The sequence below is a fragment of the Cricetulus griseus genome, chromosome 3, assembly GCF_003668045.3.
Source record: "Cricetulus griseus strain 17A/GY chromosome 3, alternate assembly CriGri-PICRH-1.0, whole genome shotgun sequence".
NCBI lineage: Eukaryota > Metazoa > Chordata > Mammalia > Rodentia > Cricetidae > Cricetulus > Cricetulus griseus.
Genome location: NC_048596.1, coordinates 147837069 through 147855594, shown reverse-complemented (window position 1 = coordinate 147855594; position 18526 = coordinate 147837069). Strand labels below are relative to the sequence as shown.

Genomic DNA, 18526 nt, shown 5'->3' with positions numbered 1-18526 from the left:
TCTATTCCCCAAGCTGGGTTACCTGGCCCAGCCTTGATGTAGGGGGAGGAGCTTGGTCCTGCCTCAACTTGATGGCCTCCCATGGGAGGCTTGTCCCTTTCTGAATGGAGATGGAGGAGGAATGGATTGGTGGTGGTTAGATGGGATGTGGGGGATGAATTGGGAGGTAAGAGGGAGGGAAAACTGTGTATAAAATAAATGAAAAAGTTTAATAAAAGAAAAATTTCTCAGAGCACATTTAATTGAAAGGAGCAACAATAAGTTTCTTCAAAGAATTCAAAGAGCTTAAAGAGACACAAATAAATAATTCAATGAGCCTAAAAAGAATAAACACATAATGTGGGTGAAAATGAAAAGATAATCTAGGATTTGAAAATGGAATTAAAACAAGAGAGAGAGAGAGAGAGAGAGAGAGAGAGAGAGAGAGAGAGATTGAAGAAGGCTCAAGCTGAAATGAAGATAGAATTGAAAACCCAATGACCCAACTAGAAAACACAAAGGGAAGCCTTATAGGTAGAAATAATCATGTAGAAAATGGGGCACCAGGACTCAAAGATAAAGTAGACAATCTAGATGAAATAAGCAAAGAATATGAAAAAATACAGACATAGGAAAAGGACATATAGGAAATGTAGGACACCATGAAAAGACCACACTTTAAAATAATAGAAACAGACAAGGGAGAAATATCCTAAATCAATGCCAAAGACCAGGTCTCTGGTGAGAATATAGAAGAACATTTACCCAAACTATGGGAAGATATACCCAAACATGTACAAGAAGCACACAGAACACCAAACACAAGAGACCAGAAAAAATCCCACAGCATATTATAGTTAAAACACTTAAGTATACAGAACAAAGAAAGCATACTGAAAGCCGTAAGAGAAAAAGAAGTAAGTCATGCATAAAAGAAAACCTATTATAACAGAAAATTTAAAAGTTTGGAAGACATGGAGCAGAACATTCCAAGTCCTGAAAGAGCATGAGAACCAACTTAGAGTACTATGCCCAGCAAAACTATCCACCATAGTTGCAGGATAAAGAAAAACTTTATAAACAGACTAAAACAAACCTAAAGAAAACACAGGAAGTAATACTTGGTGCTAAAAAGAAGAATGAGACTGGAGAAAGAAATACAAAGCCATAATTATTAAAACACAAAGTATCACTGAGAACCCAAACAACAGCACAATGACTGTAATCAACATAAACTTTTCAGTAATAAATTAGACATTAATGGCCACAACTGTCCAATCAAAACACACAAACTGGCCAAATGGATCAGAAAACAAAATAAAGCTATTTGTTGAATATAAGAAACACATGTTAGCTTTAAAGATAGGCACTGCCTTAGAGTCAAAGGATAGACAAAAATTTTCTGGTCAAGTAGGACAAGGAAGCAGGTAGGCATCATTATCCTAGAGTTCAAACCTTATACAGAGTTCAAACAAAACTAATCAGAAAGGATAAAGATGGGTGTTTCATTCTAATCAAGGGAACAGTTAACAAAGAAGACATTAACATTCTAAACATATAGATACCTATCTCTGGTACACCTAGTTTCACAAATAATGTACTAATGAATTTAAAGACATATTAACATCAACCCATTAATATCTGGTGATTTCAATATCCCACTTTCTTTGATAGGGTATATCATTTGAACATAAGAATTAAATAATATCATGTATTGGATGGGCTTAACAGATGAGTACAGAATATCCCACCAAAATAACAAAGAGTATTCATTATATTCTGCATAACATACAAGTTCTCAAAAATATATCACATCCTGAAACTCAAAACAAATTTCTATAAATGCAATAGTACTGACATAATTGCATGTATTTTACATGATCACAAGGTAATACAATTTAAAGTTGACAGCAAAAAAAATCCTAGTAAGCACATAAACTCATGGAAATTAAACAACTCATTACTGAATGATGGATGTGTAAAAGAAGAAATCAAGAAAAAAATTCCTGGAACTAAATGAAAATGAGAAGACAACACAACAAAACTTCTGGGACACATTGAAAACAGTCCTACAAGGTAAATTTATAGCCCTAAGTGCCTACATTAAAAATCAGAAAGAGCATAAATAAATGACTTAATGATGCAACTCAAAATTTGAAAGAAAAAAAAAAGAACAAACTAAATCCAAACTCAACAACTGTTATAAGAAGCCATGTTCTGAGTTGCTGGTCAGCATTGTCTAAGCAACTCCCAAAACATTATAAATTATTGCTGTTGCCCTTGGTGGCCTCCTAAGGGCATAATGTAAGTCTCTATTGCTGAGCACACCATGCACTTTGGACACAGGGCCTGGAGGCCCCAAAGCTGGATCTGATCTGAAAGCTTCCTCCATGAACCAGGTTCCATGGTGCCAAAGGTACCATGCAAGTTTCCAAAATGAGGGAAGCAACCAACAGTCCTACACAGCTATGACATTTATGAAGCACAAAAATGACCAGCATGTCACAATGACCCTGGGCTCTTCAGTAGTGGCACATACACACTGGCAGTGATCAATAGCTCTCTAATTGCTCCAGAGCCTGCTCAGCAGAAGGGAGATCATGACATATTGGGAATTACCCAGGCATCCAGAGCTGGTGGATCATGAATCTTGGAAGAGAACCGACAGCTCCCAGTTTTCTAGACTAGCATAATCCTTAACTACTTTCTAAATGTTTGCCCTTTGAGTTATAGATAACTGTAGTGCTCACTCATCGTCAAGGAAACTTGTTTTTGCAATAGACAGAAAGCATCACAGAAAACCACAACTCATCAATCTGCAGAGTTCTCTAGCTCAGTTCAAACTGACATATCTGCAACACGGGTGCACAGGACTCAGGGATCATTGCAAAAAGACGGGGTAGGAAAGACTGTACAAGATGAAGAAAATGGGAATTTGCTGTGAGATTGTGTCTCCTAGAAATGTCAGAAATTACACTGATGATTTCTCATCAACATAGCTGTCTAAACATGACATGAACAAGGATGACACCAACACACACACTAACCTGGACAGGGGAAAGTTCACAAGGCCTCAAGCTTAGTCTAAGAACCACAGGCAACTAAAGAATGCAGAGAATGGGCGAAGTAGTCTCCCTGGGGAAAAGACACCAATGGATTGCCCAATGCTAAGTAGTCAACTCTGAAAATATAAAAGTGTGTACATATAGGTGACATTGCATAGACTGAGCAGGTTGTATATGTATATTTAGAAGTAACACACACACACACACACACACACACACACACACACACACACACACACCTGTTTCAGACAAAAGGTCCAAGAATTTGAAAGCAAGCAAGGGCTACATGGGGGATGGTGGGTATGGAAGAAAGGAAAGAAGGGAGTATGATGCAATTATATTATAATCTCAAAAATTAAATATCATTTAAAATAAATATTTAAAAAGTCATAAAATACTACATACAGTATTATTATATTGCTTATTTTAAACGAATCCTTAAAAATTGGCTTCATGCTTTCATCAAAAATGTGGAAGTGGTGGTGGCAGGGGACTAACTATAAATAAAGTTTATTAACAGGACTATATGATTTGTTCATGCAGGGTACCAGCTCCACAAAAGATGTTTGAGATGCTTTAGGAAGAAGTGGAAAAGAAGAGCAGCAGGATGCTGGGACTGTTTGGACAGTAAAGAAACCCTGGGAGAGCTTTCATGCTTGCTGGGTCCCTGGCTTTATCATAGACTTAAATGTAGCTGAAAATATAGTTTAAAATGTTTGGTTTCACAGTACCCAATACTCTGGTAGCCTAGAAATCCTGAAAACTCCTGGGTTTAGGAAGACTGCAATTATCCCCAGAAATTTGGGAAGAAATAAAGAATTTGCTCAATTTGCTGCCAACTTCTTTCATACTCTGTCCTCAATATTCTAACCCATAATGATTTTTCTTTCCCTAGAATCTCTTGTTGTTTGTGTCAGCACCACATGGTTAAATACTCACTTGATAACATTTATTATCTATGTACTATACTACTGACCTGAGTGTTTGAGCTCCCTGATGTTGGAATGACATCTCATCTCACTAGTTTCTAATACTTCAATTTGTATCCTTTGTGGAGAAAGAGTGGGCTGTGGGACAATGGGAGCCCTAGACCCTGAGTAATGTATAGATAGATGAATATGAACACCATGAGACATCGGGATCTGAAGAAAGATGGTGAGTTACTTGATTCATTAGAGATACTTTCTTCATCATTCAAAACTGTGCTCACATGAAATATGAATAGATCACACTCCAGAACAGAGTGCTCAATAAATTGGAAAAATGAATCTAAATTTGGGTTACGGAACTAGGTTTAAGTAGAAAAGGGGAAAACAGGTACCATGGGTTAAGAACATGGTGATGTATCTCTCCCAACTAGACCCCTGGGTTCTGATGAAGTGGGGCCAGGTGCCAAGGCAAAAGACGAATCACATGGGGTCCCCAAGTTCATCCTTCCCTGGTTCTGAGGAACCCAGAATTTATCAGGAGACCTGGCTTTCTAAGGGGCTACTAAACAAGTAATGTTTCTTGTATTTTTATGCTTATAAAGTCCACAATTAAGTAATCTCCTCCCAATATTTAAGCCAAAAGCCACAGTAAAGTAAGGAAAATGAAAATAAATTGGCAAAATCAACAAAAGAAAGAAAGCATGAGGAAATCAAACAGTTTAATAGGCCCATTTTGCAAAGCAATAAGAAAACCACTTTGTTGCAGAAGTGTTTCCATTAGCATTCAACTTGCTTTCCCATGACTCAAACTAAGAGATACTTGAGCAATGAGAAAGACAAAGACATCGGTTACAAAGGAGCCACAATACTGCCCTCTCATTTTTTTTTTGTCCAGAATGCAGACCATCAATTAATAGCTGACCATTACATAAATGGCCTGTGAGCCTCTCTTTTCTGGATGATGTTCCCACAAAAAGGGAGACAATGAGTGAGAGTCCTTGAAAGTGACCGAGCTTGAATAAGTATAGAATGTTGGTTTATGCAAACTGGTACCTGACCAACAACCAAGACACTGTGGCTCTCAGTGCAAAAACCACTCTTGACCACTCTTCCCAGCTTCTCCTGATACTTAGTTTCTTCTCAATATTGTAGTCCACTTACAACAACAACAACAAAACAAACCAAAGTAAACAAAGCCAATTTTCTATTCGCCAATTGTCAGTTGGCTCAGATTAGAATAGAGAGGCCCTCTTGAAAAGTAAGTGACTCATGTGTACTAAGTCAGAAAGAAAGAAACCTGTGGTGTGGGGAGAGGAAAGGGAGAGACAAGCACAGTCACAACTTTCAGTGCATCCTGCCAGTCTTACCTTGCAGGAACAGACAGAGCACCTGTCTTCTCTCAGGATCCACACCTGCCCATTGTGCTTCAGTCCTCCTTCATGGGGACAGTCACCAGAGCAAGAGGGCCCAGAGGGACACAGGCAATCAAAGCCTCCTGCTAAGTTGATGCAGGCAGAGTCATTCCAGCAGGTGTGAGTTCTTAAGGCACATTCATCAATGTCTGCAATAAATAAATCACAGAATATTAAAATCCAGCTGAGAGAATTCTGGAGATAACAATAACATACAGTGACTTTAAGCAACATTATAGTGAATTTACCTCATGTCAAGTGCTTTGCCAAGCATTCACAGGCATTAGGTCATTTACTCTGCATTGCAAATGCTCTGTGTGGGAGCATGCCCACTGCCCAGTGGCAGCTGTGACATCAAACTTATAGCTGCCTGTCCAGTTAAAATATCCACTTGCAGCTCTAGAATCATACAGTGGCCATGAAGTTTGTTAATTTGTCAAGTATGGAACACAACCTCTGAAGCCTAGCTCTTCTAGAAAAATGTGCACGTGGGCAAGTCACTTCTCAGAACCAACTGGGTAACAGGGCAACCTTGACCTTGCCAGCCTTAGCAAGATGCTGATGTTAGAGCTTTGAAAGAAGTGGGTGCATGACTCTTGGTAGGTGCCCTACTTAATACTAAAATGGTTCACACCCTAATGGACCGGAGAATGCTGGCTCTCACAGAAAAAGTCAGGACCACAGGAGGTATGACATGAACATGGATGAAGACAAGTGTATTGAATAATGTATTCACTGACAACATAATAGGGAAAGAAGACAATTGGAGTCACTCCATCTGACAGTTCAAACTTGAGTGACCCTGATGTCTCAAACACACTCCTGTCTAGTCCCACTTGAGCTCTTTCTTGGCAGCCAAACTTGAAAGGCAGCCAGTTTTGCCTTTAAATGGCTACTTTTAAAGAAATGTATTCATTAAATCCAGATGAAATATCTTATCCAGCAACTTCTGCTCATTGGTACTGGTGTCATATCAAGAAAATTGTACTTGACTTTTTTTTCTATGGGCATATTTAAGCTTTATTGGAAGGCACTTGTCTTTTGTCTGTCAGAATCTTCTGTTCCCTTGGCTAATCTACAGCCATGTCGACAAATAGCCTTCAGATGATGAAAATCTACTATGTACAAGGTTATTGGCACAACAGATGAGACTGATACTGAAAATGACACAAAAGAACAAGCAAGACACTACTGTCATTAAGCTGTTGAGACATAACATATAATTTGGACATCCATGGGCAGGCTACAGATCATTAGTCTGGGCACCTGTAAGAGGGCAAAATGTTAGAATAATGTCATCTAATGGGAATCCCCTGTTGAAATCTGTGTGAAGTTGTAACCCACTTAGTTAAATAAATCATTCCTCCTCAGAGAAGCTTCCTCTTGCAAGAAGACAAGAGGCTCACAACTCAACAATGTTCAGAGAGTGAGAGACTTTGGAAGACTCAGTCCTTAATGGGAGGTATTCATCAAACTCCTCCCCTCAAGAATCAGGGAGCTATTGGAAGAGGAGCTAGAAAGATTGTGAGAGTATGCAGGTATGGAGGGCTCCAAGAAAAGTATCATCTAGGCACAACATGACAGATACACTTATAAACTCACAGAGACTGTGGCAGCATTCAAAGGGCCTGAACAGGTTCAAGCCAGACTGGGTACCAGCACAGAAAATGGGGAGTAGACAGAGTTCCACCACAACCAAGAAGTCATTTGTAATTGTTATCTTCTGAGAAAGGGAAAACCATCTTTCCCCAATACAATGTCACTGGGTATATCAACCACACTCTGGGGCAGGTCCAATGCTCAGGAGTAGTTGGCCAATGATAAATAGACTCTTATGAGGAATGTCCTTCTGTGTATGTTTATCTTATTGGTTGTTGAATAAAGTACTGTTGGACAATGAAGAAGCAAGTTAGGCAGGACTAGAAGTCAAGTAGGATACTAGGAAATGTAGTAAAGATAAGTCTTGTGGTCCAGACAGGAAGTGACATAGCAGGCAGACTCAGAATATAAGCCACCATGTGAACCCGGGAAGAGGACGCCAGCAGAAGTTGTCCTCGATAAGTCTTATAAAATATATAGATTTATGATACTTAAGACTGAGCTAGCATATAAGAAATCCTAGTCAATGGGTGTTGGTGGTGCAAACCTTTAATCCCAGCACTCAGGAGGCAGAGGCAGGAGGATCTCTGTGAGTTCGAGGCCAGCCTGGTCTGCAGAGCAAGTGCCAGGATAGGCTCCAAAGCTACACAGAGAAATCCTGTCTCAAACCCCCCCCAAAAAAAAAAATCCTAGTCAATTGGCCAGCAGCATTGTAAACTAATATGTATGGTACTCTGGGCACCCACCTGGCGGGATAGAACTTGGGTGGCTGTCAGAAAGATTTATGGTTACAGAATGGTGTCAAAAGTAGGATAACCCCACTCCCTGAGGTTCTCAGAGGAAGCAAAGAACTGCTGCCACAGGTTGCACTGAACAGCATTGCAGCAGTTTCTGTCTGTTCTCTCTGTCCTGAGCTCTTGGGGGTTGGACTCAGCACTCCCGAGATGGCCTGAAGCCCTGGAGAGTTCTATGGTTTAGGATTCTGTGCTCTCACTGCCGCCAGCTACCAGTCACCATGAGCCACCACACGCCTTGAGCCACGAGCCGCCAGGTGCAACAAGCCACCTTCCTGAGACTAGTCAAGAGGCAGCAGAACCCAGGCAGCTGTCGATAATGTTACGAACTTCCATGTAAACTTCACAAAAGCTTAAAAAGCGATTTTAGCAGCAAAAGAACAGAGACCAGCAGGACTTCTTGGTAGCAGCATTTTCTCGGGTGGGCTCTGTTTTGCTAGAGACAAACAGAGACTCAAGCAGTTCCTTTAAGAAAGGCTTCCTGACTCAGCAAAAGCAGAAAAAAACACAGGGCTCCTTTTTAAGAGGCCTCAGAGACTCTTAATCTCAGGGTCATTGGTCCATGCCCCACACAGGTGGCACTAGCAGTGACCACATCTCCAAGCCAGCAGATTGCTGCTTGATAGCAGCATAGACCAAGGCAGTGAGCACAGTTCTCACTGCTAGCAGTAAAGGTACACCCACCACCTTGGAAAGATAGTGGTTAAAAAAGCCACTGCTTTAACTTTAGCAATGTTGTTTACCAAATAAAAGACTGTGTTTCCAGAAAAAGGTAAAGATTTACAATAAAAACAAATGAATAAAAACCTCTAAAGGTTTACAGTGTGTTTAAACATATATGTATGCTTGTGAGAGAAAAAGAAACAGGAGGAAAGAGTAGCTGGGTGTGGTGGCACACACTTTCAATCCTAGCACTCAGGAGGCAGAGGCAAGCAGATCTCTCTGACTTCAAGCTAGCCTGGTGTACAAAGTGAATTCAAAGGTAGCCAAAGTTACACAGAGAAACCCTGTATCATAAAAGGAAAAATAAAAGTAAAAGAAATAAATAAATAGCTACATAAAGATGGAAAATACACAGAGAATGTGGATACTGTATGCTATTGTGTTCTCTTTAAATTGATTGCTGAGGAGAGAGCAAAAGCTGCTAAAATACATTTGATTATAAATGTTGCTTAAAAAATCCAACTTATACATTTTAAAAATGCTTTGACTTCAAAATTTAAGCCTAATGACAGGCTACTTGGGACAAGAAGTTTTGCTTGTATTTTCACAGAAAATGTAAAGCTATGGATTCCTTCCAGTCTAATATGGTTTGATCAAGCAAGACCCCCTGAAGCAGTGGCCCAACTGATCGTACATCCAAAACAGCTGAGATGATGCAGTCATAGATGACTACAGCCAGCATTTCTGTATTTTATCATGATCCCCATGGTATGGACATTACCCCGAAACAGCAGGAAGCAGTTTGGAATGAACAATACCCAAATTCCCAAATATTGTTTATAATAAGTGTTTGTTTTCATTTAAATGGGGTTGGTTATAAATGGTAATGATCACAGTCAATTTCCTTAAAGGAAAAGGGGGGAAATAGAATATGGAGATGAATACTTTGCATTGACATGGAGTTTCATTTATTGATACAAATTTAAGGTCAATTTTGTGATATGCATAATTAAATACAGATTATATAGTCACCTATAATAGTCACAACCTATAGTTAGGTTAGTTAGGTTTTCTAGATATACAGAGATGTATTTGAGATGGATAGATATTCTTCAAACTTTTCAAAGACCTACAGAAATATGGCATTTAAATGGTTCAGGGTTTTTCTTGACAGTGAGACACAACTGCTCCTGGCACACCAATTATGTCAGAAAGGAGGATGGGCCTGGAAGAAACTAGTTATGCAGTTTGCCTTCAACATGGCAAGATTAGCCATTTGGGCAAGAAGCTGCTCTTGCCTGGACTATTTGTTGCTGTATAAACTGGACATGAAGGACCCACAAGAAAGTGACTGCTGAACTTACAAAACAAGATGAACAGTCCTGAAGGGTTCCTGCTGAAATGGAGAATTGTGCCAGACACACTGTGGCCTATAGGCTAAAGATGGATGCCCCAATGTTACAGAGGAAATTTGGGTGACTGTCCAGGTAGTGAGGTGTCTCTGTCAATTCTAGAGCTTATATATTATCCTTCTGTGGTCTTTGATGGAGTTGAAGACAGATAGTTATGGTTATAGTTTTCTTCAGTTATTATAAAAGATAAGTTACCCTTCTTTTTTATTTAGACAGAAAAGAGGAGATGATGAGGAATGTCCTTTTGTGTATGTTTATCATGTTGGTTGTTGAATAAAGTACTGTTGGCCAATGAAGAAGCAAGTTAGGTGGGACTAGGAGTCAAGGAGGATTCTGGGAAGTGTAGTAAAGATTAGTCTTGTGATCCAGACAGGAAGTGACATAGCAGGTAGACTCAGAATATAAACAGGAAATCACACACTCTCTCTCTCTTCCTCTTCCTCCTGCTCTCTTCTCTATGGAACCACCATAGAACCATGTTAACCCAGGAAGAGGATGTTAGTGAAAGGCATCCTTGGTAAGTCTTATAAAATATGTAGATTTATGATAATTAAGATAATATGAGCTAGCATATAAGAAATTCTAGTCAATTGTCCAACAGCATTGTAAACTAATATAAGACTGTGTGTTATTCTGGGCGTCCATGTGGCAGGGCAGAACTTGGGTGACTGGCAGAAATATTTATCATTACAGACTCTATCATACTTTTGTGGATTTTTGTTTCATTTTGTTTGGCATCTTTCATATTGTTCTTTTGCTTGGTTCTTTTGTGGAGGTTTTTTTGAAAGAGAGAGAAAAAACATAAAGATGGGTGGGTAGGGAGATGCAAAGGATCCAGAAGGAATTTGAGCATGGGAAAAGCATGATCAACTTTTTAAATGTATATATCCATAAATTAAATATACACATATGTAAAAGAATCAAATTTTGGAAATCTTACATTACAATTTTAAAGCCATTACAGTATTTTTTGGTAATAAATATCCATCTATGTGTGTTCGCTTGTGTATGTTTCTACACATGCTTTGACTATGAAGTTACACTGACAGTTCCAGTTTTTCAAAGCTATTTGAGTGAGGTATGCTAAATTGATCACAGGAGAGAAAGTTACCTTTAGTTATAAAGAGGGGAAACTGTGGTACAGGTAGGCTAAGTTGCATGTGCTAGAGAGGATGTTGCTTCTTGAGACTTCTGTTACACTGTGCAAACTCAATGGCTAAAGTGTATTACAATGTTCTGTGGCTTCTATTTACTTTCAAAAACTTACATTCTAGACTCTAAGACTAATTTTCAAACATTATATCTTGCATAGATCCCTTGAGTACTTTTAGTTGACATTCTGAGTGTAAAATGATGCAATTATCCCAAGTGTGTTACAGTTTTGAAGCAATTATGACTTGAAAATAATGGGAAATCTATGACCTATGTCCTCTTCCTGACTGCAGGGACCATATTGCTATAAAACAGATTCATTGCAACAATACAAGAAGACATTAAGTAGTTTCAATGCTATATTTTTTGTGACACTGGGGGGTTGAATCTGCAGTCTTGTGCATGCTACACAGGTGCTTTCTGAATGAGTTCCATCCCCAGAACTCTTTTTACTTTTTATTCTGAGAAAGTGTCTCCTGACATTGCCTATGCTGGCCTTGAAATTATTCAAGAGCCCAGGCTAACCTTGAAGGTGCAATCCTCTTACAGAGCCCTCCAGAGTATCTGAGATTGTAGGCCTGTATCTCTAATCACACACAACAATTATTTCTAGAACCTATTTGATGGGGAATGTACTGTGTATGTTTATCTTATTGATTGTTAAATAAAATACTGTTTGGCCAATGAGACAGCAAGTTAGACAGGACTAGGAGTCAAAGAGGATTCTGGGAAATGTAGTAGAGAAGTGGTGATCCAGGCAGGAAGTGACATAGCAAGGAGACTCATATTTAAGCGAAGGAGAAACAGGAAGGGTCCCTTTTTCCCCTTGCTCCTCCAGCATCACAATGTGATCCACTGGCAAGGAGGGATGCCAGTAAGGTGTCCGATAAGTCTTATAAAATACATAGATTTATGATAATTAAGACTGAGTTAACAGATGAGGAATCCTAGTCATTGGCCAAGCAGCTTTGAACCTAATACAAGTTTCTGTATTTTCATTTGGGCCCTAACTCAGGCAAGCAGCTGGCGTAAAGCTCACATGTGGCAGTGAGGCTCAGGTGGGTTTTGGCAGAAAGATTTATCGTAACACCTATTTCCTTCTAAGATATATTTTCTCTTCTCTTTTTTTCCTACCATCTGAAGTCTCCAGGAAGCCATTTAGTTAATGAACAATAATTGAAAGCCATAGGAAGGATGGTAAAATTCAATGTCTGGATTCTAACTCAACACAGTAAGGCCTCACTCATCTCAGAAGCATGTTGTGTGACATTCTTCAGCCAGACCATCCCCAGCACATGATGTAGTAGGGTGGTCCTTTACAGAACCCTCATTATCTTCTCATTCTTCCTCTAGCCATTCCCAACCAAAGTCAATAACTGAGTGAAGTAGTTAGTAGATCCTAGTTGGAATCTTAGTTTTCCTTTTCATTCAGTGCTCATGAACCAGTAACTTCATAGGTAAGAGCATATGCCCCACAGCATCTTTCCTATTCTGGTGCCCTTTTACCATTCATGTAAACATTTTTACCCAATCTTGACTCATATGAAAACCAAATTATAGATAACATAATGAAGACTCAGTATTTATTTCTTGATGTAATAAATGTCTATATTTAGAACACAGTTTAATCCTTATATTTTCAGTTTATTATCTCCCAGTATGATACTAATTTGCAGTAATGTCTTATTTTTCTGCATCCTCATTGTGATGATAGAAGAATGTGGTTTAGTATTGGGATGTGCCCTGATTTGGAACAACAAAAAGGGGAAAGCTTGTATTGTACTCTGATTCTGAAAATAACAACTATAATTACCTCATAATAACTCTAGCCTAGTAGACAAATAGTTATATAGACAGGTGTATATTTAAGTGATAGATTGATACACACACGCAGACATGCATGCATACAGATATTCATATACAGATACTCATACAGATGTATAGATTAGTAGATGACAAATAGACAGTGAGAGGTAGATGTTAAGTAGGTAGATGATACATATATATAATATATATGATAGCTAATAAGTAGGTAGGTGAGATATAATAGTTATATAGATGAAAATTATAGAAATAGATACTGAGCTAGGTAGATAGACAATAGATAGATAGTTTTTATCTATAAAACCAAACAATAAAATTCAGTTTCTATTTTATTGGTTCAGTTCTTCATGTTGATCCCCCGGATGTCTATTTTTCTCTCCCTAGTCACCTCTCACTCTAGTGTACTAATGAGGGACTGTGGACCTAATGAAAACACCTGGGGATCACTGTAAGTCCAGGATTGTGCTTACCATACTGGGGATGGATTTAACTGTAGCAAAATTAGTAGCAGGTATCTGGGCTCTGTAAACATAGAACTATACAAAGTCATAATTCCCAATGTCTTCTATAAGAGAGCAGTGTTTATAAGAGTTACCCATCTTCTCCATTTCTCGGTATTTCTCTAATGTTTATAATAAAAGATCCAACCTGTCACATATCATCTTACCAATTTACACTTTCAAATTTTATATTCTGTCCTTTACATTTTTCATTTAAAAATTGTGGATATAAAATTTAAGTTAAGAGATCTATTGAGCAACCAGATATCTGTAGCCAGCAATGTATCTGGAAAATAGTTGTGAGTATATATTTTGGTCTCACTACCAGCCCCTCAAATACCATGTAAGGCAATACCCATGTGCACTAACTATATTTAATCACTTAGCTGTTCTTTAAATAAGGAACTGTGGTGTACCAATCAATTAATAATAGATAAAATCTTTCTGAAAACCTCTGTATTCTGTAAGAACCAGATGAGCCATCATCCTCCCTTAGGTGATAGACACTAACTGTTGATTTCATTTCTTCTACTTTGTACACAACTCTATTCTTTGCTTTTTCTAATTTTATTAGCTATTTGGGAATTTTGTACAGTATATTTTGATTATATTTACCCCTTGTCCCATTCCTTCCCTACCCACCCAACTTTGTGTACTCTATTTTTACCTCCTTACCTAGGGGTGACACTTCATGTTCATTTCCCCTCTCCATGCTGAAAATTTGTCTGCCTTGAGCTTGCATATGCTTTGGGCATGCTGTTATCACCACTGAAAGGCCATAGTGCACCTGTCATCTTGTGTTCAGAAGACATTGTTGTGTTTTATCTACAGATCCATTATTCTTTAATTGTCTATTATCTACAGATTTTCACATTTTCCACTCCCTATTCTGAAATGATCATGGAGTCTTTAGAGGAGGAAGTATGGTACATATGTCCAATTTAGGGATGAGAATTCTTCAGTCTATAATTCTCCATACTCTGCCCATTTAGGGTCAATCACCATCCACACAAAACGAAGATTTTCCTGATGAGGATTGACAAATGCACTAATCAATAGTTATAGCAGTAAGTCATTAGGAGTTGGTTTAATATTATGTCTCATTAGCAGAGTAAAGATAGTAGGTCTCCCCTGGGGCCTCTGACCTGTCTAAATACAAGTTCTTGGCCCCAATGTCAGTACAAGATATGAGTTTATTTTTTGTGGAGCAATCTTTAAATCCAATCTGAAAGTGGTTGGTTCTTCCCATAACATTCATGACACTATTGCACCAGTGGGCATGTCTTGCCTTGCGGATCATGGTAGTGGATCCCAAGGTTCACCTTCACAGTTGGATAAGATAGTGATACTTCTCCTCTAGTAGCATGCATAGCACCTTCCAACATGATGAAACCTAGCAGAAGATTAATATTTGAGGTGAGTTCCAGCTTGATTATTTTGTGTGTAGGTCCTATGGTCCAAACACATGCTATCTTCATCAATATGGGTCTTATCATCAATTTCTGTGCGGTAACTACTATCCATGGTAATAGTGTGCTATGTTTGGGGACCTATAGGACCTCATTTGCCAAACAATTCCAAAAGACATACACCATTCTTGGCATTGGATTTTTAATTTGTTATCCTATGATGTCTCTTAGAGACACTGTTGCCCATTATAGGGTGATTATAGGGTGACTCCATTTTAACTCTTTTTATATATGTGTTTTAAATATTTTTGGGAGCTTCTACAATAAGAGGTTTTACATCTGACTCTTTTAAAGTGTCTTTAGTGTTACTTGTCCCTCTTTGTAAAGAGAAATAATAGAACTCTGTCCTTATAACCCATTCTGAGTTATGTTATTTTTTTAATTCATTCTTTCATTTTATATGTGAATATAATGTATTTTCATCAGATTGGTACTTCTTACCAATTCCTCCCATATCTCTCATACATTTTTCCTTCCAACTTCATGTATCTCTTTTAAACTACTGAGTCCATTTAATGCTGTTAGTCTGTGGATGGGTAGAGGGCCATCTACAAGAATATGGTAATATAACCAGGGGCCACATCCAAAGAAGCAAACTGATTCTCTCCTCCAGCAGCCATCAATTGATGTGCACATCACTAGAGATAGATGGTTCACTAAGGGCAGAATTTTTAGTCTACAGGTCACCCTTCCTAGTGCTCCGAATGACAGAAAACATTGTAGACAATCCATATGTTTATATAACTTCATACAATACATAAATTCATGAAATTTACAGAAAACATTACCTATACAGCCTGTTTTGGGGACAAAATTTTGTTTTGGGAGTGTTCGGCAAGCACAAGGAATAACCAATACTTTGCCCTCCAAGGAAAACATTTTCTTACTGAGAAATTCTTGATTCTAATTTAAAATAGAATAAGCATATACAATGAATAATTGTAGTGAACTAGGAAAGCAAAAGATCACCCCTAAAAGAATTTCAGTTTTCTACTAATATTTTTAGGAAAAAGGAATAAGGTACCACTTAGTAAATCTCTCCAGAATCTGTATAGAAATATAATTTCAAGCAATCCAGTACCAATTTTCACTCTTTCTAAACTAATCTCAAAATTGGAAGTTAATTACCACCCCTAAAATGTTAATTCTCATTCCTAACATGACAGTTTAGTATTTGGCTATTTCAAATTCACAAAACTGCAAATACATTAGTAATCTTTTCATTTTACCAAAAAAGTGAGCATAATGACAAGCATACCTACTGTCCATAATAAAAACAAAATGTAAAACCCATTTTTTTTGTGTGTGTGCAGAATGGAAGGATTTCAAAGTCAATACAGACTATGTTGCCTACAGAGTTCCATGTAATTGCTTTATTTATGACACAGAAACCTAATTCTGCTTCCATGCAATTTAACAGATTTATGGAAAGCCAGATGTTAGCAATTATGGAAACCGACATTATTCATATTCTTGGTAACACAGACCTGTTTGCTCTGCACAAAGCCAACTTAATCTATTACACATATCCCAAGGCATCCAAAAGGAAGATGCACCCTATTTACATATTGCAATTGTTGTTCTCTGCTGAGAAAATGCAAAGATACTCTCCCAGGAGACTTCTCCAAATCATCAGACAGTCTGACAAGGGGCAATGTAGCAAAAATCAACCAAAACATTGCATACTCAAATCCATAGTCATTACAGCAGCCTTGTTTTTCTTATTGTAAATACTTTTTCTGTGATTTCCTTGTGTTTTCCCTTTATAGATTTATTATTTAAATGCTCCATGCTTGAATGAGACTTTTCTCAATAAGATTCCATGGCTAAGCTTGCATTAGAACTAATTTTCTTACATTGATATTTTCACAAATTCTGAAAGCTGTGATTACCATTTTGTGTTAAGAGATGTCTAGTTGCACAGTCTGTCTGATTCCTTCTTTGAGTTTAGGCTGTGGGGTTACTTGTGCATGGAAGAAAATATACTTCAGAGATGCTTATAGCAGAGGCAATCAAACCATTCTCAACTTAGTGCCAAACAATTTCCCTAATCCTTGAGGGGGGAAAATGGCTCTGCAGGAGTGTTAATGCCATAAAAACTGTAGCATTGCTTGCCTTAGGAACTGGAGCTACTACAGGTCTAATTCAGAACTCAACAAAAACACCTTTCCCAAGGGTGAGTAGCAGTTAGGTCAAGAAAATGAACTGTTTTGCTGCCCCATATTTCTTTTTCTTGAATAACTTCTGTAGCATTTAGACTCAAAACAGGTCATGTGTAGGAAAAGGAAATGTAACCTGAGGTTTGATCATCCAGCTGTGTGAGTTCTGGCTTGGAAACCATTACCTAACATTAGAGGCTCAGAAAGAAGAACGGAGGTAGGGGGTTTATTAGTGATAGACAAGATAGAGCACAGGTGCCTCCCCCACAGCTACAGCAGTATTGCTTTTTTATGGTGGCAGAAAGATTATGAGAGAAGATGTATATACTGCACATTAGCAGAATAGTTGTGATAAAATGCAGAGAAAGACAGGGTCTCCTGCAACTTGCAAAGCAAAGAGATTACAGACTATCAAACTGCAGTTAGCTCCAGGACCAGAACAAAGCTTCATAGCTACGTGACGTTGTATTTGGTCTTTCCATGTTTCGCTAGACTGTCTGCTTTAGAGCACGTCTATGAGAAAATGAGGTTGACACACATAACACTTTGGAAGTTATCAACAAGTACATTGAGGGACTCAGATCATCTAGCTGTCACAGAGCATAAGACAAAATGGCCATGCCTCCATTATGTGCCATGTTGCATGTCATTGTTTTCAGTGTTCATCCAGAGTCACCTTTTCACTCTCTACCTTAGCCCTATTGAGAAGACTCTTAAAATAAAGGAAACAACATGGTCTGCCTTTGATATTCCTGCATGTGGTCTCTTGACCCTGAGTTTAATTCTTGGTGACAACTGTAAGAATAACTCTTTCTGCCATCTGCCTGGGTTCTGATGCCACTTTAGGGCTCCCAAATAACACACAGAGTCTTATATTAGTTACAATGCTACTGGCCAATGACTAGGATTTCTTATTTGCTAACTCAGTCTTAATTATCAACCATAACTAGTAATCTATATATTTTTATAAGGACTCCAGCCTTATGTATCCTCGAACTCATGGGATAACATGGCGACCCTCTTTTTTCCCTACATTTCCCAGAATCCTCTTTCTCTCCTAGTCCCACCTAACTTTCTAACCCATTGGCCAACAGTGCTTTATTTATCAACCAATACGACAAATATATACACAGAAGGCCCTCCACCATCAGTCAACAACTATCAGCTGCTGTTAATTATTCATCATTGTCCCCTGCCATCTGTGAAATCTTCTGAGGAACTTGTCTTCCCAGCTCAGGCTTTGAGGCTCCTTGTGACAACCTATTGCAAAACCATCCACTAGACTCAGCAAATATTGAAACACTATTATGAAAATTTTTTATCAGAGAGCTTTCATAAAACATTTGAGGTTTAGCACTCCTTTAGTCATCTCACTAAACCATCCATTCAGTTGGTAAAATCAACCAGCTGATTAGTCAGTTCACCATGCCTTTTGATTATTGTAGCAGGCTTTTGCTTAGGAAAGAGATACAATGGGAAAAGGAGATATGTATAGCCTCATAGGTAAGGATATTAATGTCTCACATTGTCAAAACTTCGTGTTTCCTAAGGTACCAACTCTTGCTTACC

At 38.3% G+C, this 18526-nt stretch overlaps 1 protein-coding gene across 3 annotated transcripts in view; it reads right to left on the bottom strand.

The window, feature by feature from the left end:
* The window catches only part of LOC100765471 (protein kinase C-binding protein NELL1), an 864465-nt gene that overhangs the window by 17962 nt on the left and 827977 nt on the right, over positions 1-18526 (bottom strand). For all 3 annotated transcript variants that reach the window (XM_027410508.2, XM_027410509.2, XM_035442493.1), the window contains one exon: positions 5341-5534. In XM_027410508.2, coding sequence (XP_027266309.1) covers positions 5341-5534 — 194 coding nt within the window. The remainder of the gene's footprint in view (positions 1-5340; positions 5535-18526) is intronic.